The sequence below is a fragment of the Porites lutea genome, chromosome 14 (genome assembly GCF_958299795.1).
Source record: "Porites lutea chromosome 14, jaPorLute2.1, whole genome shotgun sequence".
Lineage (NCBI taxonomy): Eukaryota > Metazoa > Cnidaria > Anthozoa > Scleractinia > Poritidae > Porites > Porites lutea.
This window is the reverse complement of record NC_133214.1, coordinates 19,989,435-20,015,249: the sequence shown is the minus strand read 5'-3', so window position 1 is coordinate 20,015,249 and position 25,815 is coordinate 19,989,435. Positions and strand designations below refer to the sequence as shown.

General features: G+C 40.1%; 1 protein-coding gene across 2 annotated transcripts; it reads left to right on the top strand.

The window, feature by feature from the left end:
- The first annotated feature begins 1,475 nt into the window (after positions 1-1,475).
- Positions 1,476-24,899, top strand: LOC140924431 (alsin-like). Of its 2 annotated transcripts, XM_073374463.1 has the most exons (32): positions 1,476-3,307; positions 4,467-4,563; positions 5,202-5,279; positions 5,385-5,497; positions 6,045-6,255; positions 7,138-7,196; positions 7,439-7,551; positions 8,306-8,495; positions 9,327-9,392; positions 9,741-9,798; positions 10,168-10,281; positions 10,669-10,803; positions 12,305-12,433; positions 12,986-13,059; positions 13,527-13,593; positions 14,011-14,075; positions 14,241-14,384; positions 14,792-14,857; positions 15,127-15,228; positions 15,842-16,006; positions 16,662-16,773; positions 17,212-17,289; positions 17,815-17,942; positions 18,744-19,023; positions 19,763-19,920; positions 20,459-20,719; positions 21,064-21,112; positions 21,210-21,274; positions 21,382-21,445; positions 21,546-21,634; positions 22,720-22,816; positions 23,315-24,899. In XM_073374463.1, exons 1-32 carry the CDS (start codon positions 1,557-1,559, stop codon positions 23,348-23,350), a joined length of 5,214 nt encoding a protein of 1,737 aa, XP_073230564.1. In that variant the 5' UTR covers positions 1,476-1,556; the 3' UTR covers positions 23,351-24,899. The 2 variants fall into 2 exon arrangements, with proteins under 2 accessions (XP_073230564.1, XP_073230565.1); XM_073374464.1 differs by lacking the exon at positions 9,327-9,392.
- Positions 24,900-25,815: the final 916 nt, after the last annotated feature.

Below are 25,815 nucleotides of genomic sequence, written 5' to 3'. Positions count from 1 at the left end.
GGCAATAATTGTTGCTTAAAAAATCTGGGATGATCGCAAAAACTTTGAAATCCTGACATCTCGGAATTTTCCCGATAAAGATGAATCAGGCACCACATCCCTAAGTATTGTGTCCTGGTAAACATTGTCTTGACTGTCTTTAATTTCTCTTCAGCGAACTGTGATACCCTGGTGAAATAGACCCAATGGTTATGCAAAATTTTGTGGAACAAATAAAGTGAAAATGGGCAATGTCAAAATGGTGAAAAAACTTTTCTGCCACTTGTCCCTTGAAGATAATGCAAACACAGCTCATTTACCAGCACTTCCTGGGTATCCTCGAATGAGTGGATTATTCATTATTATACTGTATATGTTCAGAGTTTCAGATGCTATCGTTTTCATTTATAATTTTGCCTATTTGTTCACTGTAGTTTCTCCTCCTTTAGCAAATGTTTTGGATGGAGACAATTCTTCCTTTAGAATATTACAGGTTTTGAGCTCAGTCAGGATTTCTTTGGAGTCAGCTCTAAAAGAGGAATGAAAATTCCACGTTAGTTTGAAAAAGTGTGTGTAGGGTTTGTTGTGACGTAGGATTCAGGCGCAGATCTAGGATAGATACTGACGGATTTCCTAAATGAGCACCAACGCAAGCTTCTAGGGGGATCCGGGGCATGGTCCCCCTTGAGAAATTTTTTGGATTTTAACTCCCCAAAGTTCCCTTTCCCGGGTTTCTGAGTCATTTGGACAGGGTATTGGCCAGATTTCAACTTGGAAAGTCTTATTATTATTAAAATATATTTATTTATTAAGAATCTGACCAATTTTCCTAAAACAGTGGAAACCAGTGTGGATTCGCACCTGGGATTGGGATGTTCTCGCAACACCATCATATTAGCATATTTATTTGAATAATACATCAAGTTTTTGCATTGACCAGTTTTTCAAGAACATTTGGTACTACTGGAAGAAATTACCATAAAATTCCGAAAATAAGTCCCTGCATGAATAAGCCCCACCAAATATAAGCCCCTCAAAATCCTAACGCGAAAAACCCTCCGCTAAATCGCCCCTCCGAATATAAGCCCCCCGGGGGGGCTTGTACATGGAATTTGCTCTCGAATACAAAGTAAAACAAAGCAAAAATGGTAAATTTCCTTCCAACTACGAGTTAGCCCAATCGATTTTGAAACGCAAATTTCCCTCCGTACATAAGCCCCTCCGAATATAAGCCCCTCCAAAAATAAGCCCCCCAAAAAAGGCCTTTGAAAAATATAAGCCACGGGGCTTATTTTGACCCTTCCTGGGAGCACATTCCACATTGGAAATAATTAAAAAAACTAAAAACAACAACAATAATAACGACAACAACGACAACAAAATTGGTTGCCTTCTGTATTGAATATTGCGCAAAGGAATCGAACAATGTTGTGCTCACATCACTTACATAATCCCAAACAAATCGCCGAGAGAGTACTGGGTACCAGGAAAAAAAACTGTCTTTCGATCAAAACATTGTCCGCGCTCGAAACCTTTCTTTTGAAAACTAAACACTGGAAAATGATCTAACAGTTTTCATGAACGCCGCTGAGGAAAAAGAGAAATCCAAGGATGACATTGCTAAAGGAATTTCTTATTTTTGGAGGTCGACCAACTTGGAACCTCGCATCAGAAGTGTGGCGTTATGTGACGGCATTGCTAAGATAGCTTTGGGAAATCATCATACGTTGATTTTGACGTTCAATTCACAACTGCTATCCGTTGGGGATAACTCTTTTGGTCAGCTAGGTCTCGGTGATTTCAAACCGCGACGAGAACCAACGGTGATCGATTATTTTGGCGACAAATGCGTGCAGGAGATTTCTTGTGGCGGGCATCACAGTGGAGTCGTTTGCGCTAACAATGAAATCTATTTTTGGGGCGATTCGTCGAGCGGCCAATGCGGTGTTGGTGAAAATAAACTAGTTCATCAACCTTGTCAGATCTTCTTTAATCGCAGTGAAACTGTTCACAATATACAAGCAGAAACACAGCAAGACGATGCACCGCCACTTCCAAAGAAGAGACCCGTGATCAAAGAAATTGCGTGCGGCGAATCTCATTCACTAGCCCTTTCCTCCAAAGGAGAAGTGTGGTCTTGGGGAACCGGCTGTCAGCTAGGACATGGAGTAAAATTAGAGCAAGTTAATTTCCCTAAGCAAATAGAATTTTTGATCGGAAAAAATGTTACTTCGATTGCATGTGGAGCGTACCATAGCCTAGCAATCATTCAAGGAGGGGAATCGTTTCCAACCTTTGTATTTAGTAAGAGTGAACATGACCTTCCATCAACTGCAGAACCGAAGTTAAAACGTGATAGATCTAAGAAGAAGCCACGGAAAAGTTCCAAAGGATCACTAAAAAAGAACCAAACTTCAGGAAAGCATCATGAAGGGGCAGTGTCACCGCAAAAAGCAAAAGCCGAGCAAAAGCATGAAATCAGCAGATCACATGCTGAAAAGAGTAGTGTCACAAGAACATATCTCAGTTATGAACCGGTGTCAAGTGTTTCAAAGGATGAGATGTCGAGCCAAACTGTTACGAATGACGTACTTACACCAGAGATCGTGCAAAGCAAAAATGATAAAAGGACTGTAGAGCCACAGGAATTTGATTCATTAGATTATGTTCAGTGTAGTGCTGATAGTAATGTACCATGTGCATCAGATTCAGTTAAAATTTCAAACAACGAGAATTCTTCCCTTACGATCTGTGATTCTCATTTTGGTGACTCAGAGGAAACCATTGTTGACAACAACAAATGTTTCCACATCGATGCTGACCAAACTAAATCTTCTGAACATCCACTGTCTGTCGAGCTCCCTGAATCAAATGAGAATATTTTGTACTCATCTGTTTCACCACTGTTTCCTTCATCACCTACAAGTGATCAAAGCATGTTGTCTTTCATCAGTACTGATTCAGACTCAGAGGATAATCGCGGCAGGGAATTAGATGAAACTTCCACAGTTTCAAAGAATTCACTGAGTTTTTACAGTGCTCTGAGTAGTAGACTTATCAGATCTGATGTTAACCTTAGCAAGCTGACAAGCGCCGTCGTTGGTTCAGTTGCCGGAATGTTCATTACATCGGCACCTGGACAGATATTTTTACATGATCCACCCAAGGCAGTCACGGCAAAGATGCCATGTAAAAACTGTGGTCTTCTTGGCCTGTGTTTGTGTGATACAGATGGTAGCAAATTCAAGCTTGTTGGTGCAAACACCCAGGTATGGTCGTGGGGAAGAGGAGGCTGTGGACAACTTGGTCTTGGAGACACTGAAGACAGGTGTGTATTGAATTAAGGAGGTTAAAAAAAATATTTGACATGGGTGATGGTTGAGTATTCTTGTCTTTGGATACAAATGAAAAATGCTGGTTCCATCTCATAATGCTTTTACCAATCTGAATTTTTTGGGATATTAACCCTCCAACTCTCAAGAGTTTCTCTCTAACATATCTACACATCATCAAGAGAAGAAGAGCTCCCTTCAAGAATGTCCTCTGACACCAGTTTGCTCAGGGGACATTCTTGAAGGGAGCCCTTCTTTTCTTGATGATCTATAGATATTATAGAGAGAAACTCCCATTTCCCAGCTACATGTTTTTGCATGGAGCCTTTCAATTGACGAAATAATCACCAAAGGGAACATTCTTTGATCTTTTTTCAGATTCTCTCAACTTATCCACTAAGGAAATGTATTGATCTAAGTCTGGAGAATCTGTACAGTATGTAAATATTGGGCTTGAAAGGGTTATAGAACCATAAGGGACATTGCAATCTCAGGGAGGGGACTCCTGACAAAGCTAAGTGTTTGTCTTTCTTAGGTTATGAGACTGTGTTAGGAGGGTACTTTCCTTAGTCCCCATTGGGGAGGTCTGTACTCTGTTCAAAGGCCCTGTTAAGAGACGCTGGCCTGGTCCATGGCTGCAGAATGGGTTATTTAGTATTCCAAATGGAATACAGGTACCTTGACCACTGGCTTAATTTGACCAGGGATGTATGAACCTCAACTAATTAATTAAAGGTGATGCTACATGAGACGATTTGCAACAATGATTTGTAGCACAACACAGCGTTGCGACATTGTTGCAACATTGTTTCGAATGGTTACAACATTGTTCCAGCATGGCAACGCTGTGTTGTGCTAAAAATCGTCGTTGTGAATTGTCCCATGTTACATCACCTTAAGACAGGGTGGTCACTAAGATTTCAAGTTGCAGGGTAACTACAACAAGTAGCTGGGGAATCAAAGGGCTAGGGGTTACTGTTGGTTCTACTTTTCTTCTATTTTCCTATGAAAGTAGCCGGGGGCCACATTCATAGTAGTCAGGGGAAATCCCTAACCCTGCACCTCTTAATGGCAGCCCTGCTAAGAGAGTCGCAATAATTAAAAGCTGGAAAAAAGGTGAATTGGAGGAGTTTACAAAAATCATTTGTCACTCAGGTATTTTCCATGCTGTGTGGAAACTCTGAATGATGGTGGCATCACCAAGTTGGCTGCAGGAACATTTCACTCATTGGCTCAAACTGCTTGTTCTCAGGTACTCTATTGAATTTGAATATCATTGATGCTTTGTCATGCTGCAGTTAAAAGAATAATGCATGTGGTTGTATTGAGGTAGTTTAAAATTTTAGGAAATCTGATTTCGGGAAGTTGATCCTGTCGCATCCAAATAAAAATTGTCATTACTCGAAATTAATTTCATAATGAAATAATGTAACTGCGGGATGAAGAACTAAATGCAAAGAAGATCATTGCAGTTTACATGCAGTTTGCATGCAGTGATCTTCTTTACATTTAGATTTCATAATCGAGACAAAATTACAATAAGTTAAACTTAATGCTAGTTTACGGCCACATAGCTTTCTTTGCATGAAATTATAATGTACAGTCTCTGGAATCAACAGTACATTTTCCATCCCAAATCTATTCCAGAGGCCTCTTAAAGAATTTTCCACATAATTATATCTAGTTAGACCCCTTGGCCACATAACGTTGTCTCCTGAAAAACCCAAATAATTATTATAATTATTATAATAATTAATCATTATAATAAATTTATCTATTTTGTCAGTTTTGTGCACTTTAAAAGGCCTGCCTTGAAGATCTAATTTTTGATACTTTTCTTTTTATTTCATTTCTTTGCTCTCCTTATTAATTTCGATTTTCTGTTGACAGGTGTTTTCTTGGGGAGACAATTCCTGTGGCCAGCTTGGAAGGAAAAAGAGCATGGCTTTACAACCTAAGAAGATAAGGGTATTATTAATTAATAAGAACTTTTTAATCTTCCCTTCTGCTTATGTTGAAATATTTGTCACTCTTCTTCTGTACTGTTTAAGTAATTTTATGTGTTCAATGTAGTGTTTTGCAGATGTGTTGGTGTGGGACATTGCAGCTGGCAGCCACTATTCTCTGTTCATTGGTGATATGGCTGTTAGCAAGCCTGATATTTACGTCTGTGGACGTCAACCAAGGTATAGTGAAAAATACAGAAAAAAAGAAATATACCAGTTGATGCATATATGCACAGCTATCAGCAGAGTGCTCAATAGAAGGACTAGGACGTAGTATAATCAAGGTTGTCTGGAGTCAACGTGAGATTTGACTTGGCATTTTTACTACTACTTAGTTTCATACCGCATGGCATGTACGGCACTCCTCAGATAAAATTGCCAACAAAAAGTTTGTTACAACATACGCTAGGACTACAAACGGGCACATGGAATTTGAATAAAAAAACTATTGCATGCCAATGGAAGATGTAAAGCTGCTAAGAAGGAATTTACGCGCATGCCTGCAGGAAGTTACAAGTTCATAAGAAATAATATATTCATAAGAAATAATTCATAAGGGGTGACAATTAGTACTATCCAAGACTTGCTTACATGCCAAGACCCTGGGCTGAGTTGTTTAATAGATGTTTGATGCCATTTCAGGGTTTCTTGACCTGGCATGACTGTTATAATGTTAACTATAAATGCGTTTCATATTGTAACCTAATACAGTATTTCTCTATGTTAGTGCTATGCCTAATGTGGCTGCCACCATGAACAGCATAAAAGAAAGCAGGTCAATGTCATTGCCAACAGGTGCCAGTGATGAAAACAAAAGAGCCACAGCACCACCCCAGGACAGACCAGTCTTACTATCATCTCAGTCATTTGACGACACCAAAGAACGATCTCTTCAGCATTGTAGGGTGGAGATTGTTCGGCTCACTATGTTTAGAACGGTTTGTATAATCAATGCATTCGGCTAGGGTTAGTTTTAAGTATTTAAAGTACTATCAAGGCTTACTCTGTGCAGAAAATCATGTTCAAAGCATGACCATTGGAATAAAAGCTACTGACTCAGCAGGTACTGTTGGTGGGACTGTATATTATGCTGTACAAGGTGGTTCTAACTTTTGAGTCTGTGGATGAAATCCTAAAGTGTGACCATTCAAATGAAAGCTACTGAGCAGTACTTTGCTGTGGTACTGTTTATCATGTTGTACAAGGTGGTTCTAACTTTTGAATTAGTGGATGAAATCCTGTTGTGTGACCATTCGAATGAAAGCTACTCAGAGCAAACAAACTAGGGGTCCCAGTAGCCGAGGGAAATCCCTGTCCCTGTCCCCAAGTAAATAAATAAATAATGTTTTAAGTATTCTCTTCCTTTATAAGGCTTTTCAGGGATAACGAAGCAAGTAATGTAAATAGAACATGACTAGCCTGGATGCAAACCAGTTCAGGAATACTGAGAAAAAAATCAAGCTAGCGATCAAGGAAGGACTTGAACTCTGTGCCTTAGAATTACAAGTTTAGCCCTCAAACCATTTGGCCACGCTGTCTCTGTGAATTTGAATTCAGGGTCTGCCAGGGGGGGTAGTGGTATACCAGTATACCCGAAAAAAAAATTCGCCAAAATACCCCAAAATACCCAAAATTCATCCAAATATACCCAAAATTATACCCAGGTATACTTTATACCTGAAATTCAAAGAAAGTGGTATACCGAATACCTGTATTTAAGCTGCAATATACCGTATACCCGATTTAAAAAGCCCCTGTATACCGTATACCCAAAAACCCTGGCCGACCCTGCGAAGTGCTAATGAGTATTTATCTGATAGGTGGGGCAACTGCGCAGTATAGCCGCTAACACAGAGCACTGTGGTTGTCTAGCAGCCAGGTAAGATCCTACATTTATGCTCTTTTTATGCTCTTATTATACTTTTTGCATTTGTTGCATTGAGCCAATCTACTGTTTGTAGCATCTTACTTTAAAAAAAGGCGCTTTGTAAGTTGTAGGTTCTGTTTAATTTACAGTTGTTTGGATAGCTAGTGATTACCATATATCCAAACTTTAACTTACCTTATATATTCAATTATTATTTGCTGCTTTAACAGTAAATTGTCGATCTTCTCTGACAGTGACAGGAGTGGCAAGTTTGAGATATTGAGTGAACTTGCGAGTAAAGAGAGGTTATTTTATTACCAACTGGCTCTGATTTGGCAGGCTGTCTTAACACCACTGCTTCAGTCAGGTAATTATAATAATAATACGCTTCAATAGTGTGCAAGACAGTAGTGTCTGATAGCCCGGGGCTAGTGAATTTTGCCGTCGACTTATGAGTTCTGTTCTTAAGTTGCACGATGGGCAAATGACATTTTTCAGGGAATTAAAATCACAAAAGGACTGTAATGAAACCTGCTCATTAAAAATTGTTTTTCGTGCTAGTCGAAATGATGTTTGGGCTTATAGTACATGCTAGCTACAGCTTGCCTTAATGTCAAGCTGTAAAACTAAATTTTTTTGTACCCTGTTCAAACCTTGCGTACAAAGTAAAGCTGTAACAGTAGTTAATGTACTTTTAAAACTTGTAACTCATACTGAGGATTTTTGATAAAACAAAAGAAAACAAATAGTATCATTGTAAGTTAAATTCCTTGATGCCTTTAAAACAATATATGTCTGGATTAGAGATTTTGAGTAAGAGTCAAAGTTTGTTAGATTTATTACAAGACATTCACAAATAAATATATGAAAAAAATTATGTTGTGGTTAAATTTTATCCAAATTTTAAACCCAATAATCACATTCTAGTATACTCCTTTTGCATTCGAATGCCTCCCCATTAACAAAACTAGAAAAAAGAGGAGCGTATTCAGAGATTTTCCTTCCATTAGAATTTGGTGGAGGGTGGGGAGGGCTTTACAGCTCGTCTTTTAAATCTTTTGAAGGCAGTAAGAGAGGGATATATCCTTGTTTGATGGACTTTTGTGCTCAATTCTTTGCAGAAGTTTGGTCTGTCTTGGCCCTGCAAGAGATTGGTCAAGTTTTAGCGCCGATCATTAAGAGTTTTTATGACATAACAAAGTGTGTCTCCTCAAATCAGAAAGCTGCTACTCAAATAGTTTCATCAATGAAAAGCTTCCATGAATTATTTAAACACTGCTGGTCTGATGCGTTTTTACAAGCTTTTGAAAGGTACTGGTTGTTTAGTAAGTTATTTTATCCCTTTTAAACGCTCCATGCATTCTTTGCAGACATAATTATACAACATAGTTCCACTTTTTAGGAGCGTTGCACCGTAAGTTGCACCGGTATCGCACAGGTCAAGGTTCGAATCCCAGCAAGCCTGAAATTTTTGCAGGCTTTCTTTTTGCAACTGCATAAGCTGCTTCTTCAACTGCACTGATCATCAGTGCATTTATGTCCTGTTTTTGTGTTAATGACATTCCCTGGATTTTGATTGCCGTCAGGGAAAAAGGATTGTAACATTAGGAATTCGTGGCCCCTTTTTCAAGTCCAACTCTGTCAAAAAAGTTAATAAAAACTGGCCATGCTTGGTTGTTCCTTTTGTATGGGATAATCGCTTGATGTCTTTCCTTCTGGTTCCAGCATTAGCGATAAAAAGTAGTTTGCGAAGCTGGCGTTTTTGTTTGTTGGGTGTGCAAACGAGCCAAACCTCCCCCCGGCCCCCCGCCAAACAAACCGCCAGCTACCTGGGCTATTAAAAAAAGATGACTGAGAATTTCAACTCATCCTTGACCCCAAAATGTAGAAATCATCATGGCATATCCCCTTAGAGTAGTACGTTTGTGGCAACCGAGGGAGATGACCATTTCCGAATTGTTTACGTTTGTCTTGGCATTTGCGCTTTTTCAATGTTTATGTCTGTGAGAACCAAATAAAAACGTTACACTGTCGAATCCGCGATAGACAAGAAACTGCATGTTATTTTTACCATTTCCTGTGAAGTTGATGCTATATCTTTCGCATAAAAAAAAAAACTTACCTCAAGTTTATTTTGCGTAGGTACTCTGCAAGTTTCAGTAATGGAGTGGCATTTGGCGTGTTTACAGCATTTTCAAATGTGTCAAGGTATTTGTTAAGTAACTGCAGCTTTAAATCATTCATGTCACAATTTTTTAGTAAAACAGCACTTTAACCCTTGCGTTCCTGACACTAATTTCTAAAAAATGATACGGTGCATGCTTTCAAGTACTGAGTCATTTATCAACTTAAGACTCCTAATATCCACATACAAATTCTCCAGACTGATATTCATACATTTCTTTAGAGATAAGTTGAGAGAGTTTAATAAAAGATCAAAGCATTTTCTCTTTGGTAATCATATGATTAAGTCTCGTAACCATTTCTGCAGACATTGTTAGGAGAAAATTGATGTTGGTCACTATTCTTTTAACTGTTTTGTGTTATGTTTTTTAGTGACATAACGACGCAAAGCAAGGCTGTGTTGTGTGATATTTTAGACGATTCAGCACAGGTAACGAACCCCCTTTACATGCCTCAAAAGACGTTTTTAACCGTAGACGGAACCGCGTCAATAAATGAACTGTTTGTCAACTATATGTATAGCTTGCTAACTTTCAATTCAAATTCTAAGCATACAAGGTTACAACAAGAAAAGTCCCTCAAACACCGGCTAACATTAATTACTAAAGTATATTTTTGATAGGATGGTACAGTCATTGCTACTTTTGGTTCTTAGAAAGTCAAGTTATTTCTTCCCTCTTCTATAGGAAATAGTTTGGGACAATCATTAGCGCTCTTAAAGTTGTCCATGTAGAAAGGATTTTTTTTTTCTGTGGTAGTGTGTGTATAACAGAATATTTTGTACCTGTCTTTGCTTCAGGACTTTGTTAGTTCGGAGAACGCCTTCCAGTACATGATGCAGTTTCCACTCTTAAAGATGCAACATTACCGAGTTATTGTAGGAAAACTGCTCAGTACAATACAAATGACCGAGGTTAGTAAGCTTTTCTTGCAGAAAAATACTTCGATGGTTCGATCATCGTTTAGATCGGGGTACACAAGCAAGTCGAGTCACACTTTTGGACCGGATTTTTGTAGCTATTACAGTAAATTCTCTCTTAACCGTCATCTCTATGATTCGGACTACTACTCTATTAAAAACGGAAATGTCCGTTGTGGTAAGGAGCAAGGAGAGATGGCAGATTCTCTGGCTAGGAGAAAATTGAATGTATTTTTATCTTTCACAACGATGGTTTGCAGTTCAATTTGTCTTTATAATACATTTTTTCTCGTTCTGACAGATGCGTCTTTTGTCGTAAGTGCTAAAAAAGTGCTAGCAAGTGGTATTGCTGGTGCTTATCTTCTTTTTTTGTTGTTGTAGAAAAACACAGTGGACTGCGCTCGTTTGCAAGAAGAGGCCGAGCAATGGGAACAGTTTATCACTCGAGATGAAAACACACAATCACAAGCTGCAGCTACACAGAAGTTTTGGCAAGAATGCCCTGCTAAAATATCAGTGAGTTGCCAATGGCGTCAATAGCTCTTGTCATAAACAATTTTTAGTCAAGTATTGAAATTAATTTCATAGAGTCTTTGGTTTTGTTTTTCTACATTAGTACTAGTTGTATGTCAAAGCAGGCGACCCTTTCCTAATATATCTATTTAACCAGTATTATTCATTTATTGTGTAATTTATGTTTATTTATTTATCTAATTAATAATAAAAGTGCTGACCAGTTCACGTGTGTGCACAGGTATCCCAGACTCACAACAGCCTAATGATTTGTGTGGGAATTTTCGTAAGATCGATAAACGGTCGAAGTATACATAAACAGCTATTATACATACCTCATAAAGGGTTGACTTTGTGTTGTTTTCTTACGGTTTCCTCTCCTATAAACGCCATTTAAGCAAGTTTTAATGTTTGGTTTCTCACCTACTATAAGGAAGAAAGGGGAAAACACAGCTGTTCTACCCTGCCCGAAGAAAAAGCTACAAAAATTACCTTTCTTCCACTCAATCGCTCCAAATCTTCGCTTGAGCATAGACCGAAGGCCATCCCAATCTCAATCTTGTTTCAAACATCGGGCAATGGCCTCAAGAGGGTGAGAATTTGAACTTAGCGCTTCCGTGGAACCGCTCTTCTCCAGGTTCGTAGTGAACTACCGATGGCCGTTGCTCTTGGCTTAGTAACCACGCTGCCAGTCAAAATCCCCTCGGTAGGGATAGACAGGACAAAAATCAATCCATAGAAAACCAGATTCGCAGGGGTACCCAGGGAACGCTTTCGCTCATTTTACAAAGAAGTGGCGGGAAAAACACGGGTTCCTCGTCGAGGGGATTTTGAATGTACGGCGTGTCTATAAGGTATGCATACTTAATAGCTGCTTATTTACATTTTTTAGACCGTTTTATCGATCTTACGATAAATTCCCATACAAGTCCTTATAATTTGGCTTCCAGTAGGCTGTTGAGAGTCTGGGATCCCTATGGTGTATGGGGAAACTGTTGTGAATTGAAACTATAGATGTAGATGTTCGTTCTCAGTGTCATTGGCTTGAAACTTTCGCGGAACCTTTTTGCAGCCAATCAAAATTAAAACCAAAACCAATGGTGACCTGGTTTGACCTGGCACGTTTCCCGGCACGGCGCCGGCTAAGGCGCCTGCTGGATGTCCAGTCGTATTAATTCGACTTCTGATTGGTTCATTTGATTGTCTGCGCGTGCTGTGATTGGCTAGAGAAATAATGTTTGGCTTTGTGGTTTTCCCGCGCTTTTCGCGCCTACCACTTGCTTCAAGACATGATTGATTCATTTGATGGTCAGCTTTTGTTGTGATTGGTCAATTTATATTTCAGATTTGGTGTTGGGTTTAACGGCACTCGATGAAAGAGTTTTCTATCTACAAAACTTGACTGATTGTGTTTCATTCGATACTTGTAACATTCCTTGATAGGCAGTTAATCTTTGTGGTATTTTCATTAAGAGTAAAGCAAGTTTTTGAACGTTTATTGTAGGAAACATTTAAAGACTGTCGAAGGAGATTGTTGAGAAGCAGTAATATACACAGCCTATATCCATCAAAAGGAACAAGATTCTCATCTCCTCTTTATGTCTTGTTTGATGACTTCTTCGTCCACTTTCAGGTATGACTCACTGATTCATTTGCACAGTCAATGACAATAAAACATACCAAGTTTACGTCCTTAATTTTGTACTTTAAACTCTTCGTGCGTACCGAAATTGTAGTCGATCGCCTCAAAGTATAATTATAAATGTCTCTTCAAAATATTCCTCATTAATTACCTTTGTAAGCGCTGGGATAAGAACGTATGCTGAATACCCATTCCTCTCATCCAAGGCGCCTAAGTTTAACGGATACATGAAATCAGCATGTACGTTCCGTTCAAATTTATTTGTGTGGAAAGGGGAGAGACGATTGAAAAACAATTACCGTACATATCTGGCCAAAACAATTGTTTCCGTTTTCCTGAAGTTAACGTCGCTGAAATATCGCGGACAATTCTTTTACCCCCTTCCAAGTTTTGGTTTGTTGGAATAATGTCTCAAATACATGTGGTTTACGTGAAACTGTACGCGAGCTTTTCTTCTGCTCACCACCATTTGCCAATTAGTTGATGAACCATCCTACTGAGACTAAAAAATTATCAGTGACCTTTTGTTTTTTTGTCCTTTAGTCTGCTAAACACTTTCAAGCCTTTCCTTTAGCCACGGTGTGGGCTGAAGGCATCGACGTGAAGCAAGGAATCACGTGAGTACTTAAACTACCGCTGCAAAACGGTTAACTCGCTACAGCGACCGCGTTTTGTAGGTTATCCTTTACATTTTCTAAACTACCCGGGAATCAAGAGACGACATGTGTTAAATCAGTGATGTGTGATAGATACTGAGATGCACACCCCAACGTACTACTCCGAACACAGACCAGGGTGCGTTCCTTTGAGATGATCCGGATCTGGATCAGTGATCTGAGAGCACTCGGATCAAATAAACCGATGAATCCTTTGTTCAGAGTGGATTCATTGGTTGATTTGATCTACCATGATCCGAGGGCCAAAAGGAACGCACCCTAGTGTTAAGATTTAGCGCCGAGTTTATGTAGCGTCATAGAAAGAAAGAAGGAAAACTTAAACACAGTTTCCCCCCCTTCTCAAACGCCCATTGAGGGTCAGAAAGTAACGTACCTGAACTCTTGTTATTTCTGATTGGTTATCAAAGGAATGGCATCAAAATCACCACGCCGGAAGAGATCTTGCTTGTTTGTGCTCCCTCAACTGTTGACAAGGTGAGGCAAGGCAAACTGTAAATGAACTGTTAGCTGAGAGAATTATGATCCTTCCGAGTGTTTGAACGATTTTTTCGTTTGATTTTTGTTTGACACATTTTGTCGTTTCAACTTGTGAAAAGGGTATTGTCTTAACATTATTCAGTGAAAATTTTAGAGCCGTTTTAGGACGAAGTACGATTCAGGAAAATATATTTTTTGTTCCATTAGTGGAGACTGGACCGCCATTGGTACTCGGTCATTCAAGCCATGTAAAGGTCTAATCTTTCAGAGCGAAGACAGTAAAATTCTGTCCTCGAGGTGTAACCTCCTGCTCCTACAGGCAAATCCACCTCCAGCTGAGCTGAATCTGCCAAAGTCTGGTTTACTTGAATTGAACCAGAAGCTGTTTTAATGTTATGATTTTTGTTTTCACAGGCTGATTGGTTAATGACCATCAATCAGGCAGTTGCGAATGTCATCTCCAAAACAACAACTTACAGGTACTGAGTCGAAAATCTCATCGGGCGGTCAGTTTCTTACTCTCAAAGATACCTAGCCTGCGAATACAGCCTTCTCTCCTCGCTCCTACTCGCTAGCGACGGCCGTATTCACAGGCTTAAAGACGCCAATACCAATTTACCTTGCTCTTTTTTTGGTCACCAAAGGCTTGGAGCAGAGGCACTCAATCCCCAAACTGGAAGTTTACTGCCTGCAGTAGCTAGGGAGGCGTCCTACACATTTGAACAGGAAGGTGTCTTCTGTGGAGCAAGTTACCATGGCATGTGGCTAAATGGACAGCCTCATGGACAGTAAGTATCATAGTAATATCTCAGTTAACTCCAAAGGCCAAATTTCATTTTGAAAGTTAAGAGAAAACTGTAAGTAGCCTTTATTTGCATGGTTACACCATAGGATTTCATCCACAGCCTCAAAAGTTACGACTGCGTAAAACGTAAAAGTACTAATGAAGACGTTTTATATGGGTCTATGAGTGAAGTCCTATAGTTTGACCATGGAAAAGTTAGAACTACGCACAAAACAAACAAAACTTTTACTTCTGTCCTTGATATTGAAAGAAAAACATAGCTTTGTCTTCCTGGGTTTTTTTTTAATTACGTATTTTAAAAATATAATTCATCTCAGTTGCTTTCTAGAGGAAAATATCCTTTCAGAAATTTTAAGGTACTAAATTATACGTATTTGTCTTTGATTTTAGTGGAGAAATGCACTGGTCTGATGGACGACATTATACTGGCGAATTTAAATTTGGTTTGCAACATGGGTGAGTTCGTAGACTCTATAGTCAAGTCTTATTATTAAGACCAAATTGGCTAGTTCCATGCGAGTACCCGCAGTTGAGGATGGTAAAGTCAAGCTCGAACGAATTTACTGGACTAGATTCAGGATTCTTAAAAACCCAGTTAGATGTAGTCTTGGGTTAACTGTGATCCGGTTGTCGTGTTAGCAAAGCCTGGATTCGCGCTAATCGCCAATCTTTCTTCCAATAACAGAATCTGACAACAGTTACAATGTTCCTTTGTTTTTTGTTAGTGAAGGAATCTTGATTTACCCGCCCAACTCTGCAGTATCGTCTGGAGAAAAGTATCGTGGATACTGGGAAGATGGCAAGATGTCCGGTTACGGAAAAATGAGGTGACTCTTTCATCAGTTATCGTGATCAGTTGTTGGCAAGTGTTTGTCAGTTCTTAGAAAACCTATATATAGTGTCCACAATTAGCTTTTTAGCTAAATACCTTGACACTTTAATAAAGTTTATGTATGTATGTATGTATGTATGTTTGCCGTTTTGCTGCGGACCTACAAAACGTTTTGACACTAGATTTCCTTTTTTTTAACGTGTTGTCTACAATCAGGGCCCAGTTGCTCAAAAGATGGATAACGCTATTAAGTGGATAAATCTCATTATCTTTATCGTAGACTTCGACCAATGAGAGTGATTCAGTTCACGCTTCACCTGTAATATTACAGACCTATGCTTCTAGCTCGTCTGTAAGTACAATGACCCGAGAACAATAGCCATTCTGCTCGAAGATTTGTGTTTCCTAACACGTATCCGCTGGATAAAGAATTATTCAGTGGATAACGCTATCCAATGTTTGAACAGCCATGGTCGGGAGTGTGAAATAGGTCTTTTTCAGTGACTTATTATCAAGGTTTTGCAGAGTTGCATGGATGTTGCACTGCAGTTTTGCAGGATAAGAGTATTGCGTTACAAGTGACTCACCTTCGGTGTTTTGTATTGCAGGTTTTGCAATGGTGACGTGTATAAAGGATACTGGCGTGACGATCTGCGTTGGGGTCATGGATGTATGAAGAGCGGTTCCCTGTCCTCCACTGGAGCAACAATGTATATTGGAGAATGGTCCAATGACAAGAGATCAGGATATGGAGTGTTGGATGACATCCTCAAGTAATGGTTTAACTACGTTTCACTTACGGCCAATTTTTTCCTCCATTAGCCTTGTATAAGCCCGTTCCCCGGATCACCCCGTTTTAAACTGCCCAGTCAGATGTGTTCCCTTCTTGCAAAAGCCCTCTTCTAATTTACTCCATAGGTTTCAACGTGCTATTTGATTCATCTCTCTGTTTAATATACCCACTTCTCAATTTCCCCCACCCCCACCCCACGCGACCCTCTGATCTTAAGGAAGTCCCTGCGTTAAGTTGACTTTCCACTGTCGCGTAAAATTTTCGTGCATACACATGTGAATCTTCCGCGGAAGGTCACGCGTACACGTAAAAGTTGAACCTCGATCAACTTTTACGTGTGCGCGTGGCCTTTCATACATTGCCTCTATTTCATTTACGTACGGAAATAATTACGCGACAGTGGAAATCAACCCGTAGCCAGATTCCCGCCTACTTTAAGTGTCCTGCCCTGGTGTTGTTAGTCCACATTGCTCACAACAATTAATAGATGGACCCCATTACTTGCATATGATAAAAAGTTCCAATTTATTATCTGCAGTCCTCTATGCGATTTTGTGAGCAATTGCCTTTGATTTTTAGATTTTCGTTCCTGAATGGTCGTTTTATAGAGTTTCTATTCGGTTTTTTTTTTTCAGGGGTGAAAAGTACATGGGTATGTGGGAGTCAGATTCTCGCCATGGTCCTGGGCTGCTTGTTACACTTGATGGTATTTATAATCAAGGAAACTTCTTGCAAAACAAACTCATGGTATGTATTTATTCTACCTAAGTACATGGTAGAGATTATATACCGAACTGTTGTTTTAATGATCGGTGTCTGGAACACAAAAAATTGAGAGGATACTTGAGCCGCACGTGTGTGGTTCAGTTCCATATCAGAAATCGTATTTGGTGTCGGATATGACCGGATTCTACTCTCGTGTATTAGAAATAATTGGCACATTAACCTCGGAAGGTTAAACAACATGATAAGGCAAACACTTACTTTTTATCAACTCATGTTCTATTATAAAAAATTAGGTAATATTCTTAATTTGCAAGCTAACACGGTAGTTTTTGCATTTCTTATCATAGCAGTATTCAGGATCGTGTCACATTATATTAAGTGTACAGTAGTTAGTCGTCCCAAAGTACATCAGTTCGCTATCTAAGGCCGGTAACTGTCGGTCTTTTGTTCATTAAACAGGGTAATGGCATTCTGCTTTGCGACGATAACACCAAGTATGAAGGAGAATTTGTTGGAGAGTGTCTGTTGTCTGGCAAGGTAGTAATTTATGATTTCATGGTCGAGTGTTTACACTCGTTTGCAAAAAATTAATATTTTTATTCCCTTGTATTAAATTCTCCTCCTCCTCCTCCTCCTTCTCCTTAGAACATCATCACCATCATTTTTATCTTCAACAGCGTCATCATAAATGATTATCATCGTCGTCGTCGTCACTATCATCCTCCTCCTCTTTAAAACGTAATCACCATCATTTTGATCGTCAACAGTGCCACCATCATCATCATCATCTCATTATTGCCATTGTAAACTACCCCCTTCTATTTTTCGTGGCCAAAAGTCAAATATGGATTACCATGAAGTCTTTCATTTTATGTTCAAAGTACCACCACAGTCTGAGTGTAATGCGACGAATTCTTAAACTGGTAGGCTAGTTTTGAGGCTGAAAAAAGCACCTGTAGTTAATGGAAAGAGATGGAAGAAGAAGGCCTTCATCGTAGCTTGAACCAAACTCCTAGTAAAGATGTAGCACGCTTTTGATCTCTTGGTTTGGTTTGTTTTCAGGGTACTCTAACCATGCCGAATGGTGACTTCATAGAAGGTACATTTACTGGTCAGTGGGGCGAGGGGATTCGTATAAACGGTACATTTCATAAACTGGAAACAACAGGCACAACCAGCAAATCATTAAGGTACAATGCACCGTTACTTAACATGACTTAAACTAAGATCAATGACAATTCCAAAGACAGGAGACGCTTTTACCATATATAAGAGTGAAAAGGTACAGTCGAAATGTGTCTGTTTAACTTCCAACGTCCATATAAACCAATATGAACATTCAATTCGCACGTTCTTTACGCTGAATGTGGAAGTCGGTTTATGGTTAGGCCGGCATACTTGGCTTGGATATATTACTATTATCAGATATCCAAGGTTGACCACGTGTTCACACAAAGTGATTAAGGTCCCCAACATTGGACAAAGACTACTTCTGCATTGTTAGTACAGTCATTTCTGTCTTAACGGACACGTTGCTAAAACGAACACCTAGAGTTAGTCCTTGCATTCTTTTACTCCTTTTAATCTATCTCAATAACCCGGACATCTGTCTGGGGGCGCTTTCCATTTGTCAGAACTGGCCGGCCGCATTATTGCTCGACCAGTCAGTTAATGAGTTTGAAAATGACGTAGGCTTTTCCAAGAGTTTTTGCTGAAAAACCATCTCCTTCGTGTATGCTATTATTTTAGGATTTGACTGGAGATCAGAGTTTTTCGACAGGAATGGTCTGGCCGGTCAGTTCTGGACACATAGTCCTAATCCCAAAGGTGTCCGTCGCAGAGGGAGTGGGGGAGGGTGGGGAAAAGTACCCCACCCCCCACGCCTCCCCTTTGCTCATGCTACCTCAGGTCATTCTTGTAAAGCTTTTGTTATAAAAAGTGCGTACGACGCACTGTTGTAGTACAATTCTGACTTTTCTCTTTAATCATAGAACCGTCGCGGCGGACAGCAAGTATGCGATTCCACCCGAGAAGAAATGGGTGTCTCTGTTTTCAGAGTGTCGTCAGTCCCTCGGATGTCACGGTGATCGTGACGCAGAACATTGGATTGTGTGGAAATGTGTATCGATTGCTTTGACAACTGGGCGTGACTCTAAAGTGTCACGCAATGATTTCGAAATAACGCAAGAGTTGATTAAGATCAATGATGACATGGAGCAAACTGCTAAAGTCTGTGATGACCTGCAAACCGTTCAAGCTTATCTCTCGAAGGTTAGTGAGGTGGCTTTACTATTAAAAACTCTTTTACATCAGAAATGTCTCATTACTCGATGGATTCGGTACTTCTTCGCCTGCTTAATGTTTTGTAAAATTAGGCTAAGCTCTCTGTCTTGCGTCATGAAAATACTGTGAAATTGTTGCAATGAAACCTGTGCAGCCGTAACGGGTTTAGTGCAGGAGTATAGTCAACTGTCACCTTGCGGACACCAGCGAAATCCCGGGCAATAATAAACTAGTAATGATTGCAAATTAGGGGAGTGCGTTCGATTTGGAGGGGGAGGGTGGTGGGTAGTAAGTGGTAGTGGGAAGGGGGGTGCAAAACCTGATGGGCTTGTAATATTGAGAAATCAAAATGAAACACTTTTATCAATGTGAATATCAGCAGCTGTCTTTATCAGTGTTATTGTTTGTCCTCCCACTTTACAGTTCGTTACTATGTCATGTTTCTGACTGAAATAAACCCCAGCTATTACGGACTCTCGCTAACGAGGACACTAACTCGAGGTCCCTATAGTGTCCGCTTTAAAGGGAGTTGACTGTTTTTTGCGGAATAAGGGCGTATGTAACTGTTAACCTAAGACGTAAGGCTTATGATCAAGGGTTTAATAAGGAAATACGTTATTTTTATTTCATTCCAATACCAATTCAACTTTTGGTAAATAGGGGAAGAGGGAATGCTATAATGAAATGACGTTGTATACTAGCAAATAACTTGTTTCATTTTTTCCAGGCATTTGATTTGAAACGTCATCCTCTGGGGCGCCTTGTAAACAGATTGGTTGATGTATTTCGAGCCAGTTATGTTGGAATGGGGACACACAGAAGACTGTTACCTCATGCAGTGGCAGAAACCAAGTCCTTTGTTATCAGAGTTTACAGCATTGTGCGGTATGATTGATCCTTAGAAAACAGCCGACATTTCGCCACGCCGCCATTGGTTTCCCGCGAAATGACGTCTGAGCAAGCGTGCGCAAACTCCATACTTATGACGTGTCAATACCCAGATGTGGGTAGTGCTTTTGATTGGTTGAAGCAAATTTCCCTGGCGGCCCGACAAATCAGAAGCACTACTTAGATCTGGCTAGCAATACGTCATCAGTATAGAGTTTGCGCTCACTGCTTTGACGCCATTTAGCGAGGAAACCGAGAGGTGTTTTGTTGGAACTTTACGTTCCCTATTTTAACTTATAATAAACTTCTTTGTTTTAACTTCAGACAAAAAGAAAAAAATTCCTTAGTGACTTACTAGATGTTAGGACTGTGGATTCTCTATCGTTGAAAAACAATGTACAATATTGTTACTATACTAGAGTCTTACAGCTGGCGTAAATGTTGGTCCAACGTTTTAAGATGTCATTGCCACCTTTACTGTTGGTATTGTTGTTGGCACATTTGATTGTTGCACTTTCTTTGATTATTTTTTCAGTCTCTTTTTCCCGGAACTTCCCAATGAAGAGTACGTTCATCTGGCTACAGACACAGTAACAGGAATAGCCAATCACAGCACAGAAGAGAGCTTGACGAGCAGCATGCTACTGCACCCATTACTCTTCCCCAGGCTCTACCCGCCTCTTTTTACTCTGTATGCCCTGGACAACGAACGAGCAGACAGCGCGTACTGGGAACAAATCCAGCTGTTAAACAAGCGATCGGACTGGGCACTAATGACGTATGTTGGTATGAAAAGGTAGGATAGCGTATTCATATTGTTGTACTGCTGAATTTCGTTCATGTCATATGACATAGTAAGGTTTATTTCCCGCCAAAAGTCTGAGCTAGCAGCATCGCAAAATCTATGACGTCAGAGAGTCGAGTGTCAACTCTGATGTCTTTTGATATAGATTGGTTTTTTTACATGACGTCACAGCGGCCATATTTGGTAACAAAAAATTCCTTTGGGAATTGAACTCCTTTCTCATGTAAAAACGTTCTTTTGTTCTGATAAATTTAAGTAGCTTAAGACCAGTCTCGTGACTGATCCCTTGACAACGCAGAAAAAAAGGCTCATAAACTCTAATTTGTCTTCCCCAGGCATTTCTGGCTGACAAGAGAAGAAGACATTGGAAGTCGGTTGGAAGAGGTACAAATGTATAAAATGCTTGATTCCTGTGCTCTGCTTTTACGTCAGATCCAGCGGATGTAGACTTACCATGTCATGTCGTTTTGATTAATTGTAGGTGAAATTGGAAAACAGAGAACCTGAGCATTATATCAGTGCTGTGGAATCTTTGCAACAAATAAGGTATTTGGCATCGGAGATAGTTACATAACTGCTGTAGCTTGTTGTTAGGGTAAGACATTCTGTGTCTATTACCACAGATACTGATAACTTCTCTTTTTATTTTACAGTACAAAGTTCAGCCCCATGGAAAAACTCGGAGTTCTTAAGACTACCTTTGAAAAAATAAATGAAGTAAGTCGTTTTAAAGAAACTAGAGTTTTTTTTCCTCCAAACATGTCTTACCGATTATTTTTCCAAATTGTAATTTTGTTTGCCTTGCCTCTTCTTTCAGGAAGTGACGTCATTTTGGCAAGGCGAGAAGAAGCTAGTCTCTCTTGATGATTTATTTCCGGTTTTTCAGTTTGTGGTCATCAGAGCAAGGTATAAGGAAAAAGGTTTAAACAGTATTGTTTTGACTGGTCCTGTGATTAATCAAAATTTTGGCCCACTTGATACTAAAAACGTCCGATCTCTTTGTTTGCTTAGCTCTGCTTAGCCCTTATGCAGCGTCTCCTGAAGCCTTCTCGGTCAATGCATATCGGTGACGATCCGTGACAAACGGCCAAAAATTCGAAACGCAATGGCCGCGCGCAATGATGTTTGCTAGGGACTAGGCAGTTTGTTTGAGATGAATGTAGTCATTTACACTGCAAAGCAAATTACAAACTTAAGCGATAGGAAACATCATACCTAAAAAGTGCTTCATGGTGACGTATGTTGAAAATGCGTGCCCCAAAACAGTCCCACAATGCACTTTGACAAAAATCTCGACCTGTTCTTCCGCTCAACCTCAAAGTGGCGAATTGATGTCTTGTACCACACCACCCCTCCGAGATAACCACCCCTACCGCTTGACCAAACTAGAATAAATCACCCCTCACAATTTCAAGAGAAGTTCTTTCTCGTACCTTGTTTGGCCAAGTCAAGAATCAATATGCAAGTTTTGAATAATAAAAAAATTGGATCATAAGCCATTATTTTGCCCTAAGTGAGAAGTAAGTGTTAATGTTAGCGTAAGGGAGGGATAGGTGGGCAGTTCCCCAGAAATCTAAATTGATCTAAAAAAATTTATAGTTGGCTCCCAGACTGAGGAGCTAGTCGCCTCATGTAGTGTAATTTAAGACGGTCTTGGACTCGGAATTCCACGCTGGGAATTCCGGATTCCAGTCGAATTGTTAATTCCTTGAGCTGGATTGCGGATTGCAAAAGCAAAGATTTCCCGCATTCTGGAATCGGACTGAGTAACCTTACGATGGGCGAGGAGGATAAAAAAGGAAATACCATTGAGTTTCGGGCCCCAGAAACAAGTTATATTTGTATAAAATGGAAAGTGGCCTTTTCGCCGAACCTGAGGAAAAAAAGCAGTTACTAATCACCTCTTCCTCTCTTTTGGCCGAAGTTAAGATAAACTTAAGAACGCTTATTCCAGGAATCACAATACAGATGATTATTTGTTTGTCCTACAGGATTCCTCACCTGGGATCAGAGATTCACTTTATTGATGACATGGTTGACAGTCACATGCAAATTGGAGAGCAGGGTCACATGTTTACAACCCTCAAGGTAAATATCAGCGTCTAATCATGGAGCGTTTTCACATGACGTCACGTCGGCCCACCTGATTGGTGTCATGAAACAATGAAACGGCGGCCATGTTGGTGTCCAGTCTCATGGTAGTTGTACCTTGTTCTTTTGTAAAAAATTATGTGCTGCTGGTCACCACTCGCGATGCCATCAGCTATGCAAGTTTATTGCTACAAAAGAAAGCGGTTACATAGTGAGAGTTTAACTCCCACAGGACTTGTTTAAGACACCAAAATGGCCGCCCTTTACAACATGGCGGACGTGACGCCATGTGGAAAAGCTCTATACCCTGGGTAAAAGTTATCCTTCTCTCAAGAAACCGGGTCAGGTGACATATGTCAGCGTGGAAACCAACGCATACAATGCGACTTCCGAGTGACTGCTCATACGCGAAGGATTTAAGGTCAAGCGACCTTTTGCCTTTAAACCACTTATACATGGCCTTATTTGATGTTTTTCTTTTTTTTTCGTCAACAGGCTTCATTTTTCCAGATTCAAAATGAAAAAGGCTGAGTAAGCAGCTGTCCAAAGGAACCTTCCTGTCGCTGATGGCTGATAATTATTACGCTGAACATGCGCAGAGCATACGTCTCACATTAACACCGAACGCTGGCTATGCATTGTGCCTTACACTTCCGAAGAAGAAATCGCGCCTTAGCATGTGCCTTTGCAAGCTTTACGATATCTTTATTCAGTATCCCGCCAAATGCGGCGCTGGAGACATTTAGGGGCTCTTTACATAGTGGTAGAGGTGGGGGACCCCAGGTAGGTGAGGTAACATGTGGCGGGTCACCCCACCTATCATGTAAAGGTGATCAAATTTTAAATGAGAGACGGGTTACCCCACCTGAGCGGGTTACCTCAACTACCTAGGGTCCTCCACCTCCATGTAAACAAGCCCTTAGATTGGAGGTCGAGATTTCAGTTGTGACTGCGTAAGCTTAAATCAAATCGACATTTAAATGGGGATATATGGTTTCAAATCCAGGAAAAAATATTTTTCAGTTTTATCCGGGTGTGGAGAGCCCCCCCCCCCCCCCTCCTCCCTCCCTAAAGTAAGTTATGGAAATACCCACCGGAATTTCTTATACACGCGGTATGTACCACAATCCTCTTCCGCTTTTCCCGAGAGGTAGGAAAACAAACAAGGAAGTATCTTTTTGTTTACTCAATCGCTTCCATTTCGTCGCTACGCTTTATAGGTCATTTTCACGATGACGACATTTGACTACAACTACCAGAATTCATTTCGCTTTTGTTTTCTTAGTTAAATTTGTCAATCCCGCTGAGGATTAAGGAACAATAGCCTTAATTTGCACAAGAAAACAACAAACTGAAGGATTTTGGTAGTTGTAGTAAAATGACGTCATCGTGCAATTGTTCTATTCCCTTTCCCCGCTGACAATTTTTCGTACAAACAGATTTTTAAAAACAAATATTTATTCGCAAAGCCGTTCATTTTTCACCGCTTTTACTTACATTTTTAGATCTTACTTAGTGAAATTATTTGAAAATTACTTATACTTCGACTTTATTATCGTCATGCATGTTTTTTCTTAAATGGCCTGGTTCAGTAAACTTCTCTTCACTAGTATTTATGTAGAGCTGAACTGTATTCATTTCCATTCAAGGAGTTTTAAAGATGTGAGTGATGTGAAACCTCTATACGTAATCCCTAAAATCAGCATGTAGATTCCCAACACCTTTCTCCAGTTATATCTTACGGCACTGACTAGGAGAATATGTCTGTCAATCAAGACTCTTGTTATCACGTTTCCCTTGTTCTCGTGACTTGCTTTATGGGCTTCCTCGGTGTAAGAACCTGTGAACTTTTTCTTTGTTTTCTTGCTATTACTTTCCTTGGATCTATTCTGTTGACCTCTCAGTGGCTTCTCTGTATTCATTGATTTACGTCACTTATGAGTTTCATAGTTTTTTACACCGAGGGTGAACCTGCTTTATGTAAAAATGTTGGTAGAAGCAGATGCTTATCTCTGCTCGGGTGTACAAAGGGTTAAAACAAAATTTGCGCCAGACTGGAAAATAAACAAAGTTGACTTCACCCTCAAGTCTTTGTATTTTTTCCAACAATTGAATAGATCATTTCCAAGTTACTCCAAGCGTCTGTCTTAGGGCCTGTTGACATGAAGGTGGGGGACCCCAGGTAGGTGTGGTAACATGTTGCGGGTTACCCCACCTAACCTGTAAACGTGATCACATTAAAATGTGAAATTATATGGGCAGGCTGGTTACCCCACCTAAGCGGGTTACCTCACCTTCCTGGGGTCCCCCACCTCCATGAAAACAGGCCCTAAATTATGTCCATTCCTTTAAAGGTGGGTAGGGGTCCGTATCTCGAAAGTCCCTAAGAGCGTTTTCACTCACGTGGCCAGCATCAATGCAAATTTACTGGAACAAAAAAAAAAGCGTTTACGTAAGAAAAGAGTTCAACTCCCACAGGACTTGTTTGGGACACCAACATGGCCATCGTGACGTCATGTGAAAACACTCTACATGTATAAGTAACGAGTAACACTTACTATCCTATACCGGTACCTGTTTTTTTTTCTTCCCTGTTTATTCTGAATTTTAACCAGCTCTTCGATATAGGCCCGCTAACGATACCGAGCACAAACCAAGGAGACGTCATGAAGTGCAGCAAAGAGTTACATGGCCGCGCGGAGACACGAAATTACTCTTCGAGGGTTGAAAATTATTTCAAGAGTGAGGGCAGCGTTATTACACTCGTTCGCTGCGCTCACTGGTGAAATATTTTTCAACACTCGAAGAGAAATTTCGTATCTCCGCGCGGCCATCTATCTCTACCTCTTTGCTACAATTAATAATACACCGTAATTGTTTGTTCAAGTTCCCCTGGATATTACAATCGCCCCAAGAGAAACTGAGCAAAATTTCGGCCGGCGGGTGAACACGACCTCTACCAACTCGTGACTTGTAAAGTGCAAATGTAGATAGGA

Bases quoted from the DNA above. Each gene is read 5' to 3' on its own strand.
- LOC140924431 (XM_073374463.1), top strand. From the start codon at position 1,557: ATGAACGCCGCTGAGGAAAAAGAGAAATCCAAGGATGACATTGCTAAA. The intron at 14,385-14,791 runs GTAAGTATCATA...CTTTGATTTTAG, and splicing joins AATGGACAGCCTCATGGACA to TGGAGAAATGCACTGGTCTG. The intron at 21,446-21,545 runs GTAAGTCGTTTT...CTCTTCTTTCAG, and splicing joins CCTTTGAAAAAATAAATGAA to GAAGTGACGTCATTTTGGCA.